We start from the raw sequence: 23656 nt of genomic DNA on the forward strand, positions 1-23656 counted from the left end.
CTGTACCAAATTACTACAAATTTAGTAGCTTGAGACAACACAAACGTATTGTCTTATAATTCTGGAGGTCAGAAAGGGCCTTCACCGAGCTAAAATCATGGTGTTGGCAGGTGTGCTTTCCTTCTGCATGTTCTAGGGGAGAATTTGTTTCCTTGCCTCTTCCAGCTTCTGGAGGCGCCTGCATTCCTTGCTTCATGGTTCCACCTTCCATCTTCAAAGCCAGCAGTGTAGTATCTTCAAACCTCAATCTCGGGACTTCCCTGGTGGCGCAGTGGTTAAGAATCCGCCTGCCAACGCAGGGGACACGGGTTCGAGCCCTGGTCCAGGAAGATCCCACATGCCGCGTAGCAACTAAGCCCATACGCTACAACTAATGAGCCTGCGCTCTAGAGCCCGTGAGCCAAACTACTGAGCCAGCGTGCCACAACTACTGAAGCCCGCGCGCCTAGAGTCCATGCTCCGCAACAAGAGAAGCCACCGCAGTGAGAAGCCCGCGTACCGCAATGAAGAGTAGCTCCCACTCGCCGCAACTAGAGAAAGCCCGCGCGCAGCAACAAAGACCCAACACAGCCAAAAATAGATAAATAAATAAATTTATATTTTAAAAAATCTCAACCTCTCTCTCTCTCTCTCAGTGGAGGAGAAAAGCTACTAGGACACCCCTGGGCTGAGACTGACCCCCTTGAGCCCAAAACGGCCTGTCTCCTTGACTCTCTGGCTAGAAATATAATCCACGTGCCCACTGATAGGCCCGGGCACAGTCTCAGGCCTCAGGGGTCTTGGTCGTCTCACCAGCCTGGCAAGGGGTGGGGCCCTTTCCTGCACTGCAGCTTGGTCAGCTGGAAGGAGCTTGGCTTTGGGGTCATGCAGACCGAGCTGATGGTCTTTGGGAAGCTCGGGTAAGCCACTGAGCCTTGGTTTTCTCGACTGTAGAAGAGAAAGAAGAATGCCTCTTTCTGGGGTTTTGTGGGAATTAGAGAGAATGCAGTGTACATGGTGACACTCCCCTGATGAAGTCCTAGTAATTAGGAGCAATGGTTGGGAGTCTAGGTCCCCATTCCGACATCTACTGGCTGTGTGAGCTTTAAGCAGTTGCTTCACCCCTCCGGGACTTGGTTTCTTTATCTGTAAAATGGGCAGAAGCAACTTGAGTGGTTGCAGTGAGGACCAGAGGAGGCCCTGATGAGAAATGTGGGCAGGGTCATTTGTCCTGTTACTGGGCCCACGCCCCTAGGGAAGAGGGATGCCTTTTCCAGAGTAGAGTTTCTAGAACCACCGGACTCCCAGAGGCCAAGCTCCCAGGCAAAGACAGAGCAGGACCATCCCAGCTGCTGGACCTCCCTGCCCTGCACTTCAAGTGGCTACTGGGAGGCCAACAGCTGTCCCCGCCAAGTGGCATCTTGGGCACAAAGAGCAGTGGAGGGGGCAGGGCACGCTGGCTCATTGTTCCTGGGCCAGAGCAGCAGCTGTGGGTCACCCGGGGCTCCTCTGACCTCCGGCCCCTCCCAGCAGCTCTCCAGCGGCAGGCCCGTCCCTACGGGACTTAGAGCGGCCCCTCCAGTGGCCCCCGGACAGCGTGGAGTCCCCTGCCCCTCACAGCACCTTTTATCAGCGGCCTGAAGGAATAATACATTTGGAGAAGGGGTGGCCCCATGGACCCAGGGGCGGACACCTGGGGCCTTGAGTACCAGCTCATACTTCACGGCGCGTACCTCCGGTGTCAGGCTTCCGCGTGGACTTCTCACTAACCTCAGCCCCCCAGGGAGGTCACATGGGGGTCCCATTTTACTGATGCAGGATCTGGAGCTCAGAGGGGTGATTAAATGACTGGCCTGGGGTGGCAGACTGGGGACAGGCAGAACCAGGATGTGAACCCCGATCTGTCTGATGCCAGCCCGCCCCTTTTGCACCAACTCAGGTCCCCAGTGGGGAGGGAGGCAGATGCACGGGGACCGGGGTGGAGGGAGCGTGGCCGCACTCTGCTCAGAAAAGCACTGGCTGGGACTGATCCATGGCTGGGCCAGGCGGGATGACCTCTGCCGGTTCCAGGCAGCCAGAGAATTCCAGAATTCCCTGCACCCACTGCTTTTCAGAGCTGTGCATTCATAAAGGGAAGGGAGCTGGGGAATGATGATTCGGGAAATCTGAAGCCAGAGATAAACGAGAACCTCATAATGATGGTGATGAAAAATTCACGCCACTGTTTGTGCAAGTGATTTGTGCGTCCACTTCGCAGCCATGAATTAATTGAGAAATGAAAACACAAATGCTCGGGACCAGCTGCAGGGAGCAGAAAAGCGGAGGGGGAGGTTCCAGAGGGGACACCCCAGAGCCGGGCCCCCTGCTCCCAGGCCGGCCCCACCTCCAGGCATTGCCAGGGTTCCTCTGGCCTGGGGCTCGCTTTGTGTCTTTGCACAATGAGGGTGATGGTCCATTTGCGAGCCGTGAGGAAGGAGTATAAATGGGGGGTGTCAGGTGGGCAGCTCCCCCGGTTCTGAGAGAGACAGAGGAGAAGCAAAGTGCCTGGGAGGTGGGAGACCCAGATCCGATTCTGATGCTCATTAGCTGTGGGACCTTGGCAATCACCCAACTTCTCTGCATTTTTACTTGCTCATCTGTGAAAGGGGTGAGGACTTCCGAAACTCAGTTTCCAAGTGGGAAGGTGTATTCGTTTCCTAAGGCCGCTATAACAAATGGCCACAAAGGTAGTGGCTTAAAGCAATAGAAATTTACTCTCAAAATTGAGGTGTCATAAGTTGGTGTCTTCTAGAGCCTCTTTTTTTTTTTTTTAATATTTATTTGGCTGCGCTGGGTCTTAGTTGCAGCATGCGGGATCTTCATTGCCCGCGTGCGGGATGTTTAGTTGCGGCATGCAGACTCTCAGTTGTGGCACGTGGGATCTAGTTCCCTGACCAGGGATCAAACCCCGGCCCCCTGCATTGGGAGCGTGGCGTCTTAGCCACTGGACCACCAGGGAAGTCCCCCGTCTGAGGCTCTGAGGGAGGAGTGGCCTGTGCCTCTCTCCTGGCTTCTGGTGAGGGCGGCCTCAGTAGCGGCCTGTGGGGTCCCTCGGTAGCTCTACACCTCCAGTCTCCTCCCGTCTTTGCGAGGCTTCTCCTCTGGGGCTCTTCTGTATCTCAGCGTCTCCGATCTCCCTGTCTTTTCTCTTATAAGGGCACCAGTCATGGGTTCAGGACTCACCAGAATTCCAGGATGATCTCACCTTGAGATCCTTAACTTAATTGCATCTGCAAAGACCCAGTTTCCAAATAAGGTCACGTTCACAGGTACCAGGGGTCAGGACTTGGTGTATCATCCTGGGGGAGACAAGTCAACCCACTACAGAAGGTATTTCGGGGAAGCAAAAACCATGCATGTGGGCCTGCTCGCCGCAACTAGAGAAAGCCTGAGCGCAGCAACCAAGACCCAATGCAGCCAAAAAAAAAAAAAAAACATGCACGCAAGACGCTGCAACTCTATGGCAAATAAACAGTGAGGCAGCGAGAGGAGGGAGTCCCTGGATGCCACACCCTGTGCATACCTTCTGGGACGGGAGCCCGTGTTGGGCGTGGGACCCTGACTGGGAGAGGAGGGGAGCTGCCAGGTTGGGTGTGGATGGAGGGCAGGGTCTCCACCGGGCCTCCTTCCTTCTCCGCCCTCCTGATGAACTCTATGGGCCACCAGGGTGCTGAGAGGCACCCCCGCTGATGCCTCCGGGGCTATAATTCTTATTTTTTATCATCACTAAGTGGTCTCCCCACACTCCATTCTTCAGGGTGCTGTGTGCTGCTCTCCTAGCCCCGCAGGGGCTCCCCGCTGGCTTCGTGATAATAACCGAGCCCTGAAAGGCACTCTGGCTTCGAGGCCTTACTTCCTTCTCCAAGTCTTGTCCCCACACTGCCCTTCTCTAAACCCACGCTTCGACCGAACCAAACCCTTGCCCGTGCCCCCGCCCTGCCATGTTGCTTCGTGGCCCCTTGCTTCCACACCTCTGGCCCCTCCTCCGCAACACTGCCACCCGTCTCTCCTCTGAGAGCCCTCCCCGCCACCCGTCCCTGCCCCTGCACAACGAGCTCCCCTCTCAGCATTTGTCCCTCTGCTACCAACACCCACCGTGGTACAACCGTGCTGGTGAAAGTCTCCCCCACTTGACTGGGCCATCCCTGAAGGCAGGAACACAGTCCTTTGTTTTGGGGTCCCCAGTTCCTGGCACAGAGATGCTCTGGGATGTTTATGGAAGGAAATCACCAAGAGACCTGGGTTTGAATTGCATCATTATCACCTTCCCAACCACGTGCCCTTGGCCTTGCTGGGCCTCCATGGTCTCATGTAGCTGCCCCCTGCCAGGTTGGCGGGAAGGAGCCTGACATGAGCCCGTGTCCACAGATGAAGGTGTTTTGGAGACTAATCAATGTACATGAAAAGGGCCAAAGGAGCAAGGCCGCCTACCCCAGGGACCCTCTGCCCCTCTGCCTCCCTGGGGTGCAGTTGGAGGGAGCTCCCAGCTTCGGGAGATTCCGGGATCCCTTCCCTGCCCCTCCCAGCCCCGCCTGGGCTCCAGGTGTCTATCTCTCCGGCTGTCTTCTTTTCTGATCCAGGGTTCAAAAGAACGAGTGTGGGAGCCACAGCCAGGCGGAAACAAAAGCCAGCAGGCCCCCTCTTGCTGGCCCGGCCGCAGGCCTACAGGGCGCGGCCCGCCTCGCCCTGCTGCGTCCAGGAAGGAGGGCGCTTGGATTGTGGGCATCGCCCCCCAGCAACTCTGAAACCTCAGCTCAGTCGGCAGGGAAGGCCTGCTGGGGGCCAGAGCAGGGGGAGGGGGAAGCCTGCCCCAGTTAGAGCCCGCAGATGCTCTTTGGAAAGCCTTTTCCGACGTCCCCAGCCTTGGGGGCAGGGGTGGTGTAATGATGATAAAACAACATTTGCACAGAGATTTCGTTTACAAAGCACTTTCTCAGGGGTGGGAGGCGCCGGGGTGGCGGGTGGAGCCCGGGCTGCGAGGCCGCGGCCTCCGGTTGGTCTCACCTCCTCCCCACCCCCCGGCCTAGCACGGGATCCTGTGCGTGGTAAACAAAGCGCTATTCATCCCGCTGTTTCCGAGTCCTCTGGAGTCGGTCCTTTTCCCTCTCTCCCGTGAAGAGCTCACTCTGGCTTGTCACTCAGGCCAGAGGAGGGGCGTCAGGAGTCCCAGAGGGAGGGGTGGGCTGGGGCCTGATTGAAGGGAAATGCGGGGGCCGAGGGGGGCTCCCTCCTTCTGCACCGCTCGCCCCGCCCCCAGGCCCTCCGGCTCCCAGGCGCCAGGTCGCGCGAATCCAGAAGACTCAGCGCAGCCTCGCCGGGGCTGGGTTGTGCAACTCTCCTCACCGCTCACCTGTGGCTGTGTCTTTACATTAAAAGTACGCGCAGGGGACGCGGGTTCGTGCCCCGGTCCGGGAAGATCCCACGTGCCGCGGAGCGGCTGGGCCCGTGAGCCGTGGCCGCTGAGCCTGCGCGTCCGGAGCCTGTGCTCCGCAACGGGAGAGGCCGCAGCGGTGAGAGGCCCGCGTACCGCAAAAAAAAAAAAAAAAAAAAAAAATACCAACACGGGCTTGGTAACGTCTGCATAGGCGTCTTTGAGAACATGTAGAGATAAGCAGCGTGTGGGGCTTTGCTCATCCTTCCCCAGCAGCGCGCACTGAGAGTGGGACTTAGGTACAGGTGTAGGGGACTGGGGCCCTGGGGCGTCTGCACCTGCATCAGGTAACGCCGGTCTAGCTGTGCCTGGGGAGTATAGCTTGGCAGTCAGCCGGGGAGATGGGGTTCCGCATCAGAGCCTGGCCCCTTAAGGGCCTCTGATGAGCTATATTAGGCCCATCTGCGGGCGGCTTGAGCAACTTTTAGTAGCCCCAGCAGGAGAGAGAGGATGCAGGAGGTCATTGCAGGGCTGGAGCAGATCACCTTCACCTTCGAGAAGGATGTAGAGATGCAGAAGGGCACTGGACTCCTGCCTTTCCAGGGCATGGACAGTGAGTGAGGACGGGGACCCCGCCGCCCCCCCTCCCTCCCCCTCCCTCCCCGCCCCCCCTCCCCCTCCCTCCCTGCCCCCCCCCCCCGCCCTTCTCTGCAGGCCCCTCTGCTTGGCTCCCTGATGGGGCGGCCCCTTCTCTCTGCAGCTCGCCAGGGAGGAGCAGGGGGGCTTGGGCCCGCCATCTGGGAGCCCCAGCTTAGCCCCTCGCTTCTCAGGCCCCCCTCTTACATCCTTTCCAGGACTCCAAAAAAAAAAAAAAAATGGGGCTGGCTTCTGGGCAAGCAGACCCAAGAGAGGTAAATTGAAAGAAGTTGGGAAGAAGCCTCCCAAGCTCCCAGGCTGGCCTTGGGCCCTTCCAGCACCTCCGTTTCAGAGTTGGGGGGGCTTAGGTGTGGAGGCTGAAGGCTGGTTCCTGAGGCCGGCATCCCAAGGGCCAGGACTTGAGGACCCCCAAGCCCAAGCCTTGGTGGGTAGAAGGGAGACTTGCTGCTGGAGGGGTTAGGGCCCTTTGACAGCCACAGCCTCTGGAGAAGCTAGCCCCCTCCTTTGCCTTCTTCTCCTTCCAGAGTCCGGCTCAGCTGTGTGCAACTTCTTCGCTAAAGGGCTCTGTGAGAAAGGTGGGTCAGCAGGTGGGGCTGGGGTCGGGGGTGGGTGGCAGCGGGGGCTGTCTAGGCCACACGGGGTTCAGCTTGGCCTGGAATAGGGTGTTGGATTTGTACCTGGGGAGGGGAAGGTGGGACGGGGCAAAAATTTAGTCTTATAAAAAGTAGGCAAAGGGCAAGTTGGGGGCTCCATCCAGAAACCTACCTTCCCCCACCCCCCTAGCATTTCCCTGATTCACTAGCACTGATTAGGGCAGGCAGGGCTGCCCTGAAGGAGACATTCCCTTCTTTCTGCCTTGCTGGAGGTGGGATTGTTTGTGGGTGTCAGCTGTGTGCTCCCAGGAGGCCTCCGACTTATTTATTTTCCCCCAGCGGGGGGAGTGCTTTCCTTCCCCCTACTCTTGTCCTCCGAATTAATTTGGGACCTGCTCAGACGTTCCATCCAGTTCCTTTCTTTTTTTCTTTAATAAGTTTATTTATTTTTGGCTGCGTTGGGTCTTTGTTGCTGCACGCAGGTTTTCTCTAGTTGTGGCGAGCGGGGGCTACTCTTTGTTACGGTGCGCGGGCGTCTCATTTTGGTGGCTTCTCTTGTTGCGGAGCACGGGCTCTAGGCGCGCAGGCTTCAGTAGTTGTGGCCCGCGGGCTCTAGAGCGCAGGCTCAGTAGTTGTGGCGCACGGGCTTAGTTGCTCCGCGGCACGTGGGATCTTCCCTGACCAGGGCTCGAACTCGTGTCCCCTGCATTGGCAGGTGGATTCTTAACCAGTGCGCCACCAGGAAGTCCCTGCATCCATTTCTTGTGTCCTAAGAAAACTCTGGCCACAGTCTCTGAGATGCTGCAGCAAGCATCCTTATTTCTCCCCCATCCCAACGTGGCTCGACAATATGCTCTTCCGTGGGGACTTCCCTGGCGGTCCAGTAGTTAAGACTCCGAGCTCCCAACACAGGGGGCGTGGGTTTGATCCCTGGTCGGGGAACTAAGATCCCTCATGCTACGTGGCGTGGCCAAAAGAACAAAACAAAACGGAAAAACTGCTCTTCCAAACCCTTCTCCCCAAAAGCAGCGCTTCAGGGGGTGTGGGGTACCTGACTGAAAAGCAGCGGCTCTCAGCTTTGCTTCTGCCTCCTGAACCACTCACGGGCTCTTCCGATGGAAACCCAGTTGCCCCCAGAAGTCTTGCCTCCAATTTGGGGGTCTCCAGTCCCCCCTAGAGATCCAGGTTAAGAAACTCTGAATGAGTTTAGGACCTGCTTTTGGGATCCAAGTGATTTTGTTCTTGGGAAGCTGGGAGGCCAGGAGGGGCCCAGGCACAGGGGGGACCTGGGGCCATTTTTGCCATATGCCTCGTCGGTGTTTGGGGCAGCCCTGGACGATGGGGTGAGGAGGGAAATGAGCTTGTCGGCCACTCCAGGCTTTGTGAAGCCAGGACTAGTGATGCCTCCTGGGGTCCTGTCTCCTCAGCTTGGTCCATCCAGTCTCTAGAACAGTGGTTCAGAGAGATACCCTCTTGCAAAGAAATAAAACTGTTCTTAGGTCTGGAAGGTCAGACCCAGGCAAGCCAATGGCCAGGGCTGGAGGGTAAGGCTATTTAAGAAGAACACCTCCCCAGCACCCCACAAATTCTATCGGAGAGGTGGCCAAGCATGAGACGGGTCCTGCTAAGAAACCGAGGGGTGTCCTTCCTGCCGACGGCAAGACCACCTGAGTGAAGATGACAGAGGGTGAAATGTAGCATTTCCAGTTCCTTCTGAATTGTTACCAAGCTGGCTCCTACGTCACCATGTTAGATCTCTGGAATCAGGAAACAGAACATTTGTTTTTTGTTTTTTTTTTGTTTTGTTTTTGTGGTACGCGGGCCTCTCACTGTTGTGGCCTCTCCCGTTGCGGAGCACAGGCTCTAGAGCGCAGGCTCAGTAGTTGTGGCGCACGGGCTTAGTTGCCCCGCGGCATGTGGGATCTTCCCGGACTGGGGCGCGAACCCGCATCCCCTGCATCGGCAGGCAGACTCTCAACCACTGCGCCACCAGGGAAGCCCCATTTGGTTTTTTAAGACGTGAATTCAACAGGTCCTTTATGAGCCTCACTTTGTGCTGGCACCTTGCTAGGATGGGTGGCGGCTTGGGAGGCCAGGGCTGGAAACCAGGGCTCTGCTGTCTGGTAGGAGCACCCCATCAGGCTGGAGGGGAGGGGTGTGGAAGGTGCTGCAGAAGGTGTCCTGACAGCCTGGGGGCTCCCCGGGGTTCGAGAAGGGCCAGGGCACCATGCCAGGCAGAGAGGGCTTTGAAGCTGTGTTTTAAGCTGTGTCTGGCCCCCAATTCTAGCGTCCCCCAGGCTCCAGGGGAAGGGGCGGTGGGGCTTCCTTCCAGGGGTGAGCTGGGCTCAGGCTCTAGGTGAGCGGGGACCCCCAGCTGGGTGCTCTGGTGTCCCCAGGGAAGCTGTGCCCCTTCCGGCACGACCGAGGGGAGAAGATGGTGGTGTGTAAGCACTGGCTCCGGGGGCTGTGCAAGAAGGGCGACCAGTGCAAGTTCCTGCACCAGTACGACGTCACCAGGATGCCCGTGTGCTACTTCTACTCCAAGTTCGGTCGGTAATGCCCCTTCCTGGTGCCCGCCCCCCACCCCGGAGGGTAGCAGTGGGGGCCGAGGGATGGGATGAAGTCGGGGAGGGGCCCCCAAAGGAGGCCTCGCGTGTCCCAGGTGGGCAGACCAGGCCGCGGGGGCCCTGCTTCTCCAACCCCCTAGAAAAATTGGAACTGTCCTCTGAGCCCTGCTTCACTGCCCCAGCAGGCTCGGGCACACGCAGCCGGTCCCGCCGGGGGAGGGAGAGGGCTGGAATCAAAGGCTGAATTGTTGCCCTCCGTGGTCCACTCCTGGCTAATCACGCACCCAGATGGGCTGTCTGGAAACGAGCCTTGAACAGGCCCTCTCTCAAGCCCCGGGATGGGCTGGGGTGGGTCGGAGCCAGCGTTTCCCAAACAGAAGGCACTTTCACGGTGCTCCAGGTCTCCACAAAGCACCTGCCCCATCGACGCGCACCATCGCCTCCTCTTTCGACCGTCTTGCTATTTTTAACTCCTCTTTTAGAAGAAAACTTTACATCGCTTCGGGAAATGGAAAACTGGCATCACTGATTGGCAATAGAAAGTCATTGTAAACGGGAGATCGCGAGCTTCAGAAGTTTGGCCCCTGAAATGACCTTGTGTGGTCAGGTCTGGACCCTCATGTCACCCCCCTCTGACTCAAGTCTTTTGTCATCTGAGGGGCTACGTAGCGGGAAGCCACTGCCGGTTTAAGAACGGGATCTGTGCATGTGTTTCAGGTCTTATCTTTCTCCATAAACTTTTACAGTTCAGTGCTTTTCAGAGCTGGAAGGAGCCTTAAGGATGATCTAGTCTAGTAGTTTTCAAACTGTATTCCGAAGAGGGACTTGGAGGGAGAGCTGGGCCAGCCTCCAGGGACACCTCTGACTGAGGCGGCTTGGCTTTGAAACGTCGGGGGGGCTGTGGGCAGCTGTTCCTCATTAGTGTCCATGGGGGGGCATTCCTGGGTATCCAGGAAGAATGTACCCCACCCCCCAAGGTCAGTAAGAGCTTCCCCCAGGCTCAAATTCTATTTTTTTTTTTTGCGGTACACGGGCCACTGTTGTGGCCTCTCCCGTTGTGGAGCACAGGCTCCGGACGCGCAGGCTCAGCGGCCATGGCTCACGGGCCCAGCCACTCCGCGGCATGTGGGATCCTCCCGGACCGGGGCATGACCCCGTGTCCCCTGCATGGGCAGGCGGACTGTCAACCACTGCGCCGCCAGGGAAGCCCCCAGGCTCAAATTCTGTTTCCTGCCTTCTCCTTGGACTTGAGACCTGGCGGTGGCAATTCATGAGGGTTGCCCGCATGTGTCCCTTGTAAGAAAGGACAAAGTGTATATGAAGCCTGGTCCCCCCTTGGTCGCGTCACCTAAAAAGCTCTTAATATAAAATGCCACTTTATTCTTTCAAAAACCTTGGTTGGCTTTCTTTTGGGGATTGGGGACGTGCTGGGCATGGATACGGGAATAGAACTAGGTCCGCTCTGCTCTCAAATAATCCCTACTGTGAGGGCGGACGTATACACTGGTGGTTACAATAGGTAACCCGTGTTTTTTGCTCTTGGAGTAAATGAATACCTTTTTCTAATATCAAAGCATAATTACAGTTCTCATTGGAAGTAAATCGTTTTACTTAAAAAATATTGTTGGGGATGGGCTTCCCTGGTGGCGCAGTGGTTGAGAGTCCGCCTGCCGATGCAGGGGACATGGGTTTGTGCCCTGCTCCGGGAAGATCCCACATGCCGCGGAGCCTGAAAAAAAAAAATTGTTGGGGAGATGTAGGAGTGGGAAAGGGCAGTTGAAAGGAGCTAGGAAGCCCGGGGGCTTTGGTTCTGCTCTGGGATGTGCTCATCCCAAAGGTACCTTGGGCAGGGGGCTCTGACAGGCAGACGGGCGGGTGGGGTGCGGTGCCACCTGCTGGCCGAGAGACCTGGTGTCCTCGTTTGTGAAATGAGAGAACTGGGTAAGAGTGGGGTTGAAACTCTGGGGAAGGAGTGGTACTCTTGAAGGTTCAGGTGGAACCTTGCTTTGCACAAGCCCAATGTAAAAAAATAGATCTCTTTGGAGCTGCTTGGAAACCAGTGGAATTGACACTATGGCGTTCCTTTTGGCTCTGAAAAGCGCTAAGTTGTAGGCTTTAATTAATTAATTAATTAATGTGATGAGGTGATGAATGAGGTGAAAACAGGGCTGAATCTTCCCCCTTGGTTCCTTCAGAGCCCCTGGGTCCCTAAGGGGAAGCTAAGAGTGCTTAGACTCCCTCCCTAACTCCTGTGGCCTATGCAAACAGGGCTGGCTCCTCCTAGGAGCCCGGGGTCTTGGTCTAATCCACAGACAGGTTATGGCACAGGCTTTGCGAAACTACAGGTGTCCCTCTGTGTTGCATTTATCTTAATCCCTGTGCCAGCTTTGAAGCAGTGCTCTGCTCTTCTTGGCATTTCCCCCAGAAAGAACTGCACCCCTTTACTCTGGAAGCCATGTAGGTTTCATCATAGAGATGAAGCTTTAGCCACGTGCACGGCAACACCTTCACGCAGCATCCGTGCCTTCCTGGACCTTAAGCTGCTGGCTCTGGGTCTCCCCTTCCCCATCTCTCCTCGTTCCTTCCTCCCAAGTAGCCTCTAAATACCTCCGGATATCTGGCCCTGCCCCAACTCTTGCAGATGTGTGTATTCACACCCAAGTCCCGCTTAGCCAGTATGGTTGCGATCCGCCTTTCTTAGGTTGCAGGAAGGTTTAGAAATATCTTGCTGTCCTCAAAAAGCTGCTGACCACCAGAAGGCAGAGAAGTGGCTTATACGCAAGGGGCAGGGTCAGTCTTGTTCCGGGAGGGCGGAAGTGACTGCAAACATGAACCCACTTATGCACAAAGAACTCTGGGATTTTCAGGTGACTGCAGCAACAAGGAATGTCCCTTTCTCCATGTGAAGCCGGCCTTAAAGACCCGGGACTGTCCGTGGTATGACCAAGGTTTCTGCAAGGACGGTGAGGCCCTGACAGAAAGGGGGCTCTCTAGGGGACATGGGGGAGCAGGACTTGGGGGGAGTGTCCCGGCAGGGGAAGGATGCACATTCCTGATGCGGCCTGTGGAGGTCTGCCCCAGGTTGAAATCCCACAGCAGGCCTCTCTGTAGCTCCCCCCAGCCTCCCTGCAGTAGAAACCCTCTGCAGTACATGGTGGGCTTCTTGGAGCAGGCTCACTGCGGTTCAAATCCCAATGGCTTCAGAATGTATTGACTTTGTAACCTTGAACAAATATGAAAAGGGGACCAGCTCCCCTGAGGGCCGTGGGGCCGGGTGGAAGTAGGACCCCTTGGGCAGCCCTGTGCATCGGGTCTGACCCATAGGAGACATTTCTCTGTTCCTTCTCATCTGGGTGTCACGTAAATACATTTCACTGTCCCTATCTGGCCAAAGTTCGGAGGCAGGGCCCCCGTTGGAGTCCCCGTGCTCTGAGCACCGCCGTCCTTTCTTTTCCGGTATCTGGGTGTGTTGTTCTTACTGAGCTCCTGGCAGCCCTGGTTCGGGGAGGATTTTAGGGGAGGGAGGCTGAAGGAGGATTAGTAAGATGTGTGATTGGTTGGCCTTTGCTCAGCCAAACCTGCTACAGCTAAATAAATAAAAGCATGTTATAGCCCACATCCATGGAAGTCCTCCAAGACAGCGCGTTAGGGACACTTCTGACGCTACTGTTTCAGGCCTGGCCAGCTGACACCTACTCCCACACATTCTGAGGTGCCCTTTCCCATCTCAGTCATGCGGCTAGGAAGTTGGTGCTTCCCCTTGCCGGTAAGCTTTGACATGTGTGTTTCCCCCACTAGCTAAAGAAGATCCTTCTAGCTGTTTTTTCTTTGCCCAGCAGGTCCCCTGTGTAAATATCGCCACGTCCGCAGAATAATGTGTATTAGCTACTCGGCTGGCTTCTGCCCTGAGGGACCCAAATGCCAATTTGCACAGTAAGTGTGACTCCCCCGAGTGCCGGGCCCACTCTTTGGCTTCTAGACCTAGATCCTTCTGTACCTTCACTGGCCTGGGGTGGGGAGTGAAGTGTCCGGCGAGCACCTACCCACGGTGTTCTCGCCCACCCTACGCCCACCCCTCCTGGTGCTGTCGGCTGCACTGAACTCTAACCCATCCTGTTAGTGCCTATCCATTGCTGGGGATGGGTGTATAGCTCTTAGAAACAGGAGTAGAGACATTCAACACCTACCCGCCACGCCCATCCTCTGCAATTCTCCCTGGCTGGGGTGCTGGCTCCTTCCCTGTGGGGCTCTGAGAACAGGAAACCTGCCTCAGGCTGGTGCAGGACATGTTAATGAGCAGTGAGTTTGGGCGGTGCCTACAGCCCGGCTGTAACTATGTCTCTCCATGCCTCCCTCAGCCCCAAGATGAATCTTTTATTCAACCCAAGTTACCTGAAGGTGAGTGCAGGTAGGAGGGGGGCAGATGTGGCTCACTCCTTTACTGCACGGTTCCCTGGGGAACCCTTGCTCCCCAGCCCTGCACTCTTCCCAGATGCCCTCACTCTCACACCATCTGCTCCCTGGATCCTGGGAAAGGCACACATACGGGGTCGCTCCTCCCAGACCCCCTCGGACCTCCGTCGTCTCTGCTTCAGGCAGAGCTTCTCGGCCCCTGAGGCTTTCCTTCTCCTTAGCTGCAGAACACAGGCGTGGTTTTTATTCAAGAACCTGGGGTCTAGCTGAGGACCCGTGGCCCAGAGTTGTTCTGAATCAGGGCCATCCTGGTTGTGCCTGGTCCCTATGGGAACAGATCTGCCTCCCACTGATATCAAGTCTTGATACGAGAGCCTCCATCCCGGGTCAGCAAGCCACAGCCTGTGGGGTCAAATCTGGCCTTTTGCCTGTTTCTGTACAGCCTGGGACCTAAAAATGACTTCTTAAAGGTGGTGACAGAAAAATCCAAAGTAACATTTTGCGATGTGTGGAAATGAAAATTCCAGTGCTCATAAATAGTTTCACTGGAACAGGACCAAGCTCATCATTTACATACTGACTGTTCTCATGCTTACGATGGCAGAGTTGCGTAGCTCCAGCAGAGACCAGATGGCCCGCAAAGTTGAAAATATTTACTGTTTGGGCTCCTGCAGAAAAAGCTTGCTGGTCCCGGTGGGGATGTCTGCATGCTGGCCTGCCAGTAAAGTCTGACAGAGGCCAAAGAGGGAGCACGAACGCTGGGGGGAGCAACCGAGCTCTTGCTAATTAGGGGTTCTGTACACAGCCCTAGGCTGGGATGGCACTGGCACATGAGGAGGGCGACCCCTGCTGGTTCCCAGTGGGATCGCTGACAGCGGGTGGGAAGCGATCGTCAACACTGGGGAATTCACAAGCCCATTGCCAACGTCCATCAAAAGGTACGCTTTCGGCAATTAAGGTGTAAACGAAGGCATTTCGCAACCTGGTTTCAGTCTGAACGCCTGGCCGGAGTCCCTGCCCTCTTTCTACACAGGGAGTGTCTATAAATGTTTCCTTTTGGCTTCACTTTCTCTGCAGCTTGTCATCCGGCCAGTGGGTTCGGCACCTCCTGCTTCTGCCTGGGAACCTCACAAGCCCCCTTCCCCGAAAGAGTGTCTGCTTCTCCACCCTCAGATGAAGCCCCAGGAGCCCCCGGTCACTTACTGCCTGGGGCTCAGGGCCCTGGAAGGGGGCCCGTGTTACAGGGTGAGTGGTGATGAGCTGGGCTACTGCTCTGTGGAGGGCGAGACGAGGGGTGATTAGCAAGATAAAATCGGACTGAGGTTTAGGTGCAAATTAAGAGAGAATGGGGGAATTTAGCTGGGAGACCAAATTGTTCCAATTTTAAGGTCTCAGTAACCTAATCTTATTTGCATTTCCTGCCAGACAAGACTGTTTATTTCTTTAAAAGGCTATTAAGTTAAACATCTTTCATGCACTATTTTGCTACCTGACGATCCCTTGAGTTATTTATACATAATAGCCTTAAGACTTGGCACAGTCTTGGTAAGGGGCGGCTTGGTAAGGAAGGGAATGTCACACCTTACATTTCTTGGTTGTTACCTTCTGGTTCCTCAGGAAGAAAATCATGTTTTACACTCATGAGATGGCCTCTGAACTGTCCTGACCTTTGCCTTCTCTAGTCTGCAAGAGAATTGTACTATCAGGCCTTGCTTTCCTCACACGATGGATTTCCTGGTCTTCACGCATCCACAGCCCTGTTCTTTGGGTTAGTGATGATGGGGCTTGAACCTCAAGGCCTTTTTCAGGCCAGAAATTCTGCTCATTTATGAGGAGAATCCATCACGTTCCTCAGAAAGCCAGCTAACCAGCTCCTAGGGTGCCCCAGACAATTTAGGATTTTTCTCTTAGGATTTGAATGTACTAAAAGTCACACCATTAACTTTTTCTCTTGTAGTGTTGAAAAATGAGCCATTATGCCAGTAAGAGTCAACTGGTAGAAGTTACCAAAAAATACCCCTGGTCGGTCTGGGGAACTGAAGGACCTTCTAGTGAAGACGCCCAAAGGCCATCCTAGGGGATTCTGTTCTCAGCTAGCCCACTGCCTGCCTAACCAGGAAAGGAGGTGCAGAAGCAGCCTGCTGTGTTTCAATTTCCTCTTCCGTACGTGAACGAGCTACTGAAAATATAGCAGGAGTGGAGGCTGACTGAGTGTGGCAGGAACGAGGTATTCATAGAACGGGGGAGCACAATGTAATTAAAACCAAGAGCTCGAGTATATGGGAAACAGTCACTGTCCTGCGCTCAGCTCCCGTCCTGCCGCCGACAGTTCTGGGCGGCACGTGGCCTTCCTGTGCACACGGCCTCAGCTGCTGCTGTAAACGAACAATTAAATCAAGTGGTTTCTTTAGCATGACAGCTGCTTCCCTATATGGCGTCCCTAAGTGTAAGACGAGATTCTGTGCATGCCTTCTGTAAGGAATTACAGGGAGGTGGATGGTACGAGTGAGGCTTATCACGGGGACGTAAGGAAGTGACATGGATCAGTGAATGCAGTGTGGTCTCGGTCACTGTCTGAGTCAAACCGCAATGCAACTTAATCCACGGGGAAAGGAGCAGGGAGGCAAGGCTGCGCCTTTTGGAGGAATGGAGAAAAGAGGGACAACATACAGTGCACGGCAGGACCAGGCTCCCCACCTCTGGCAGATGGAGGCAGCTGCCTTATCTGGCCTGGAGCGGGAGGGTGAGGCCGAGGCTAAGAGGATAGCTGGCCCTGGAGACAGATTCGGGGGTCTGAACGCCAGCTCCACCCTGGGCTGCTATGCGACAAGCCCTACACAGCCATGCAGGTAAATTAACCTCCTCGAGTCTGCTCCCTCATTCTAGAAAACGAGTATGGTGGCAGCTCTGGCCTCACGAGAGGCTGCAGGTAAAGAAGGCTGCACGGCGCTGGGCTGACAAAAGTGAGCGCCCAGGTGGTAGCTGGATTTTGGCGGGGCCTCTCTTGCTTAGTTCAAGTTCAGGATGTGAACGAAATAAGAGGCCACGAGAGGTGTTAGAAAAGCTGTTATTTCATTCCTATTATGTGTGACACTTCGCTGGAATTAACAGATGCAAGACTTCTAATTCAACCAAATCTCTGCAAAGTAGGTATAATCATCCCCATTTTACAGTCCGGACCAACGAGGCTCCAATTAAGTCAGATAGCTTGCCCCAGGACACACCTACTACCCATTTCACAGGTAAGTGTCTGGGAGAGGCAAATAACCAGAATAGAGGAATATTTTTGGAACATATTTTTGTTATGAAGAGTGGTAACAACAATATGTAGGACGAACATGGCGGGGGTGGGGGGGGGGGGAGCAGGTACTAAGAGTAACTGGATAATCCGTAACTCAGGAAAAACAGGACCGAAAGAAATAGTAGCAGCAGATAGGGCTTCCCATAAAGTATAAAACACTCCACTGATAATACAAAATGATTTATTCTTAATAGCTGAATATTTTAATATATATAGAAAAAAGGCAGTGTTTCAGGTATCATCACTCAGGATTAAACTCAAGTAGGTAGCAGAGATAACCCACCTTACACAGACCATGTGCGTTACAGCAGGGTGTCCAGACGTGCCTGTGAATGTTTGCAGCCTCCAGTAACTGAACCTTCCCAGTAAATCTTCGAGGATGGAGAGAAGCCTGGGTACCACCGTTAACTCTTCTGCAGCGTGGATGGGAATTCTCAGGCTGCGTTTCTACACACATTGCTGGAAGCCGTGTTTGGGAAGGCACGCGGCTGCCCTGGAAGCAGAATCTAAGCACTGCTGTTTACCCAGGGAAGCTCCCACCAGTGCCAGGGAAGATGTGAAGCACAATTTAAGAGACAGAATGTAGGAGGCTGTTTAAAACGGAACAGCATGGTAAGAGCATTCCAGACTTCTCTCCTGGCTTTGTGGAGACACGAGCTCCTCTCTCCTGGCTGAAGCACACTGGCTTTCATGGAGCAGAGCCTCACTCATGGACAGCTCCAGCTTTGAAAAGAACCTGTAGTCTTCCTAAGGAAGCCTGGAATCTGCCAGATCACATAAATGGGTGGGCCTGGCTGTGCAAACAAACTTACGTCGTAGTATGAACAACAAATGCATCCTCGTAAGGCAAGTTTACAATATTGCGAACTGGAGCCAAGAGGCATATCCCTGGATCATGCTGCGTTTGTTTAGATCTGAATCTAAGAAAAGAATCAGTTATCAGCTGACCTTAACTCTCAAACTATTTTGAACATTACTAAGAAATCATTAAAAGACTCGATAAAAGGTCGTCAAGGATTTCCCTACCTCAGATGGCAGCAATGCGTAGATAGGGAAACCTTTCCCTGTTACTTTGTGGACGTAATCAAATAATTCCAGAATCTGGACAAACTTCAGACGGCTTTTTCAAAGTCACCCACATCATTTTAAGAATCAATGCTCAGCTCATCTGCACAAGCACATTCCTGGGGTCAAGGTGGAGCTGGTCTGGGGCTGTCGACTGCTGTTTCTCTCTCAACGTACAGCTGCAAAGCATCTCTGCCAAACACCAGATGAGGATACCAAGGCACAGAGAGGTTAAGTCACTTGCTCAAGGTCACAAAGATAGTTGACACAGACATTCGCACTGGAAGCCCAGAAAAAAGATAATTAAGTACATTCCACAACAGAAACTGAAGAGTAACTATTCCTTAGGTGATGTTAAATATGTTGGTACCTAAAACTGAAAATGCTATTTTGGTTGGAACAGAAACAGACTGGGAGATATCAGAGATCAAGGCCCTGCTAAACTTGGTCACTTCATTCTGATGGCTTACCAGCAGGAGAAAGCCATTCAGACTAGAGACAAGACGGCAGAGTAGAAAGGACCTTGAGCTCACCTCCTCTCACGAGCACACCAAAATCACAAATAACTGCTGAACAAACATTGATTAAAAAAAGACTGGAACCTACCAAAAACGATATCCTACATCCAAAGACAAAGAAGGAAGCACAACAAGATGGTAGGAGGGGGTGCAACTGTGACACAATCAATTCCCACACCACCTGGGGGGTGACCCAGAGACTGGAGAATAATTTGATCACAGACTGCCTCCTAGAAGAGTGAGAGTTCGGAGCCCCACATCAGGCTCCCCAGCCTGGGGGTCTGGCAGTGGCGGAGGAGCCCCTAGAGCATTTGGCTTCGAAAGCCAGCGGGGTTTGACTGCAGGGGCCCCACAGGAGTGAGGGAAACAGAGACTCCACTCTTGGAGGGTGCAGAGCACCAGGACCCAGGACGAAAGCAGTGACTTCGTAGAAGCCTGGGCCAGACCTACCTGGGCAGCCCTCTTGCTTGGGTAATTAGCACCAACACCTGGGCCCACCCAACAGCCTACAGGCGCCAGTGCTGGGAGGCCTCAGGCCAACCAACCAACCAACCAACACAGAGGGAACACAGCCCCACCCATCAGCAGACAGGCTGCCTAAAAACTCCCTGAGCCCACAGACACCTCTCAACGTGCCCCCTGTTACAGCCCTGCCCCACCCAGAGGGCAGACACTGGCCCCTCCCACCAGGAAGCCTGCACAAGCCTCTAGACCAGCCTCACCCACTGGGGGCAGACACCAGAAGCAAGAAAACTACAATCTTGCAGCCTGCGAACCGAGGCAAAGAACTTGGGAAAAGAATGCATGCAGAGTGAGGAGCTACAAGAAGTTTTAAGAAAGAGAAAATAGAACAACCAGAGTTGAGAATACAATAACTGAAATGAAAAATACACTAGAAGGAATCAATAGCAGAATAAATGAGGCAGAAGAATGAATAAGTGAACTGGAAGACAGAATGGTGGAGATCACTGCTGTGTAACAGAATAAAGAATGAAAAGAAATGAGGACAGTTGAAGAGACCTCTGGGACAACATCAAATGCACCAACATTCACATTATAGGGGTCCCAGAAGAAGAAGAAGGAGGAACATGCCGGGACACACAGTAATAAAAATGACAAAAATTAAAGATTAAGAGAAAATTTTAAAAGCAACAAGGAAATTCTCATAAGGTTATCAGCTGATTTTTCAGCAGAAACTCTGCAGGCCAAAAGGGAGTGGCACAATATAAAGTGATGAAAGGGAAAAACCTAAAACCAAGATTACTCTACCCAGCAAGGCTCTCATGTAGATTTGACAGAGAAAGCAACAGCTTAAGAACTGGCACCACCAAACCAGCTTTACAACAAATGCTAAAGCAACTTCTCTAGGCGGGAAACAAACACGTGGAGGCTAAACAATATGCTTCTAAACAACCAATGGATCACTGAGGAAATCAAAAAACACCTAGAGACAAATGAAACCTAAAACACAAGGATCCAAAACTTATGGGATGCAGCAAAAGCAGTTCTAACAGGGAAGTTTATGGTGATACAAGCTCACCTCAGGAAACAAGAAAAATCTCAAATAACCTAACCTTACACCTAAAGCAACTAAAGAACAAACAAAATACAAAATAGGTAGAAGGAAAGAAATCATAAAGGTCATGGAAGAAATAAATAGACTAATAAAACAAAAAGATCAATGAAACTAAAAGCTGATTCTTTGAAAAGATAAACAAAATTGCTAAACCTTTAGCCAAACTCATAAGAAAAAAAGGGATAGGGCCCAAACCAAAAAAATTAGAAATGAAAAAGGAGAAGTTACAACTGACGTAAGAGACTACTACAAGCAACTCTATGCCAATAAAATGGACAACCTAGAAGAAATGGACAAATTCTTAGAAAGGTACAATCTCCCAAGACTGTACCAGGAAGAAACAAAATATGAACAGGCCAATGACAAGTACTGAAATTGAATCTGTGATTAAAAAACTCCCCCAAAATAAAAGTCCAGGACCAGATGGCTTCACAGGCGAATTCTATTGAACATAGAGACGAGCTAACAACCATCCTTCTGAAACTATTCCAAAAAACTGCAGAGGAACGAACACTTCCAAACTCATTCAATGAGGCCACAATCACCCTGATACTAACACCAGACAAAGATACCACAAAAAAAGAAAATTACAGGCCAATATCACTGATGAACACAGACGCAAAAATTCTCAACAAAGTACTAGCAAATTGACTCCCACAGCACATTAAAAGGATCATACACCACGATCAAGTGGCATTTGTCCCAGGGATGGAAGGATTTTCCAATATCTGCGAATGAATCAGTGTGAAACAGCACATTAACAAACTGAAGAATAAAATCCACATGATCGCCCCGATAGACGCAGAAACAGCTTTTGATAAAACGCAGCATCCATTTACAATAAAAACTCTCCAGAAAATGGGCACAGAGGGAACCTACTTCAAGATAATAAAGGCCGTCTATGACAAACCCACAGCTAACAGCACACTCAATGGCGAAAAGCTGAAAGCATTTCCTCTAAGATCAGGAACAAGGCAAGGATATCCACTCTTGCCACTTTCATTCAACATAGTTTTGAAAGTACTAGCCACTGCAATAAGAGTAGAAAAAGAAATGAATCCAATTTGGAAAAGAAGTAAAACTGTCACTGTTTGCAGATGACATGATACTATACACAGAAAATCCTAAAGACTCTAACAAAAAACTGCTAGAGCTCATGAATGAATTTGGTAAACTTGCAGGATACAAAATTAATACACAGAAATCTGCATTTCTAAACACTAACGATGAAAGATCAGAAAGAGAAATAAAGGAAACAATCGCATTTACCATCGTATCAAAAATAATATCGGGTTGGCCAGGAAGTTTGGTAAGATGTTACGGAAAAACCCAAACGAACTTTTTGGCCAACCTAATAAAATACCTAGGGATAAACCTGCCTAGGGAAGGAAAAAATCTGTACTCTGAAAACTAAAAGACACTGATGAAAGAAATCAAAGATGACACAAACTGATGGAAATATATACCATGTTCTTATATTGGAAGAATCAATATTGTCAAAATGGGGCTTCCCTGGTGGCGCAGTGGTTGGGAGTCCGCCTGCCGAGGCAGGAAACACGGTCTTGGAAGATCCCACATGCTGCGGAGCGGCTGGGACCGTGGGCCATGGCCTTTGAGCCTGCGCTCCGCAACGGGAGAGGCCACAATGGTGAGAGACCCACGTAACACACACACACACACACACACAAAATATTGTCAAAATGACTATACTACCCAAGGCAATCTACAGATTCAATGCAATCCCTATCAAATTACCAGTGGCATTTTTTGCAGAGCTAGAACAAAAAATTTTACAATTTATACGGAAACACAAAAGACCCCAAATAGCCCAAGCACCGAAGAGTAAAAGCAATTTTGAGAAAGAAAAACAGAGCTGGAGGAATCAGCTTCCCTGACTTCAGAGTATACTATAAAGCCACAGTCATCAAAACAGTATGGCACTGGCACAAAAGCAGAAAGATCAATGGAACACAACAGAAAGCCCAGAAATAAACCCACGCACCCATGGTCAATTAATCTATGACAAAGGAGGCAAGGATATACAATGGAGACGATCTCTTCAGTAAGTGGTGCTGGGAAAACTGGATAGCTACATATAAAAGAATGAAATTAGAACATTCTCTAACACCACACACAAAAATAAACTCAAAGTAGATTAAAGACCTAAGTGTAAAATTGGATACTATGAAACTCCTAGAGGAAAACATAGGCAGAACACTCTGACATAAATTGCAGCCGTGTCTTTTTGGATCTGTCTTATAGAATAATGAAAATATAAACAAACAAATGGGACCTAATTAAAAGTTTTTGCACAGCAAAGGAAACCATAAACAAAAAGACAACCTACAGAATGGGAGAAAATATTTGTAAATGATGCAACCAACAAGGGATTAATCTCCAAAATACACAAACAGCTCAATATCCAAAAAATAAACAAAAAATGGGCAGAAGATCTAAATGGACATTTCTCCAAAGAACACATACAGATGGCCAAAGGCACATGAAAAATGCTCAACATGGCTAATTACTAGAGAAATGCAAATCGAAACTAGAATGAGGTATCACCTCACGCTGGTCAGAATGGCCATCATCAAACTCTACAAATAATAAATGCTAGAGGGAATTCCCTGGAGGTCCAGTGGTTAGCACTCCATGCTTCCACTGGAGGGGGCCCAGGTTAGATCCCACATGCCATGGGGCAGCTAAGCCCACGTACTCTAGAGCCCGTGTGCCACAAGTAGAGAGAAGCCCACACACCGCAACGAAAGATCCCCATGCCGCAACTAAGACGCGATGCAGCCAAAAAACCCCAAAAAACAAAAAGGATCAGTACAGGTAAAGTAACTGTGAATCTATTAAGGTGTTGACTAAAAAATAAAAAGAATGTATTTTAAAAAATAAATGCTGGAGAGGGTGTGGAGAAAAGGGAACCCTCTTGCACTGTTGGTGGGAATGTAAATTGGTACAGCCACTATGGAGAACAGTATGGAGGTTCCTTAAAAAACTAAAAATAGAACTACCATATGATCCTACAATCCCATTCCTGGGCATATATCTGGAGAAAACCAAGATTTGAAAAGATACATGTACCCCAATGTTCACAGCAGTGCTACTTACAATAGTCAGGACATGGAAGCAACCTAAATGTCCATTGACAGAGGAATGGATAAAGAAGATATGGTACATATATACAATGGAATATTACTCAGCCATTAAAAAGAACGAAGTAGGGCTTGCCTGGTGGCACAGTGGTTGAGAATCCACCTGCCAATGCAGGGGACACGGATTCGAGCCCTGCTCTGGGAAGATCCCACATGCCGCGGAGCACCTAGGCCCGTGAGCCACAGCTACTGAGCCTGCGCGTCTGGAGCCTGTGCTCCGCAACAAGAGAGGCCGCGACAGTGAGAGGCCCGCACACCGCGATGAAGAGTGGCCCCCGCTCGCCGCTATTAGAGAAAGCCCTCGCACAGAAATGAAGACCCAACACAGCCAAAAAAATAAATAAATTAAAAAAAAAAAAAAAAGAACGAAATAATGCCATTTGCAGCAACGTGGATGGACTTAGGAGATGATCATA

General features: G+C 51.9%; 2 protein-coding genes across 3 annotated transcripts in view; both read left to right on the plus strand.

Annotated features, from left to right (window-relative positions):
• The window catches only part of VCF1 (VCP nuclear cofactor family member 1), an 82341-nt gene that overhangs the window by 27922 nt on the left and 30763 nt on the right, over positions 1-23656 (plus strand). The window lies entirely within an intron of this gene.
• Positions 612-23649, plus strand: CPSF4L (cleavage and polyadenylation specific factor 4 like). The gene is made up of 6 exons (XM_089901704.1): positions 612-6002; positions 6571-6621; positions 9036-9188; positions 12074-12169; positions 13046-13139; positions 14697-23649. The coding sequence occupies exons 1-6, from the start codon at positions 5900-5902 to the stop codon at positions 14794-14796; spliced, it is 597 nt and encodes a 198-aa protein (XP_089757830.1). The 5' UTR covers positions 612-5899; the 3' UTR covers positions 14797-23649.

Source organism: Delphinapterus leucas, chromosome 19, assembly GCF_059928025.1.
Source record: "Delphinapterus leucas isolate spDelLeu-1000000601 "Yukka" chromosome 19, BTC_Dleu_Yukka2, whole genome shotgun sequence".
NCBI lineage: Eukaryota > Metazoa > Chordata > Mammalia > Artiodactyla > Monodontidae > Delphinapterus > Delphinapterus leucas.

Bases quoted from the DNA above. Each gene is read 5' to 3' on its own strand.
- CPSF4L (XM_089901704.1), top strand. From the start codon at position 5,900: ATGCAGGAGGTCATTGCAGGGCTGGAGCAGATCACCTTCACCTTCGAG. The intron at 6,003-6,570 runs GTGAGTGAGGAC...TTCTCCTTCCAG, and splicing joins GCCTTTCCAGGGCATGGACA to AGTCCGGCTCAGCTGTGTGC. The intron at 9,189-12,073 runs GTCGGTAATGCC...TGGGATTTTCAG, and splicing joins CTACTTCTACTCCAAGTTCG to GTGACTGCAGCAACAAGGAA.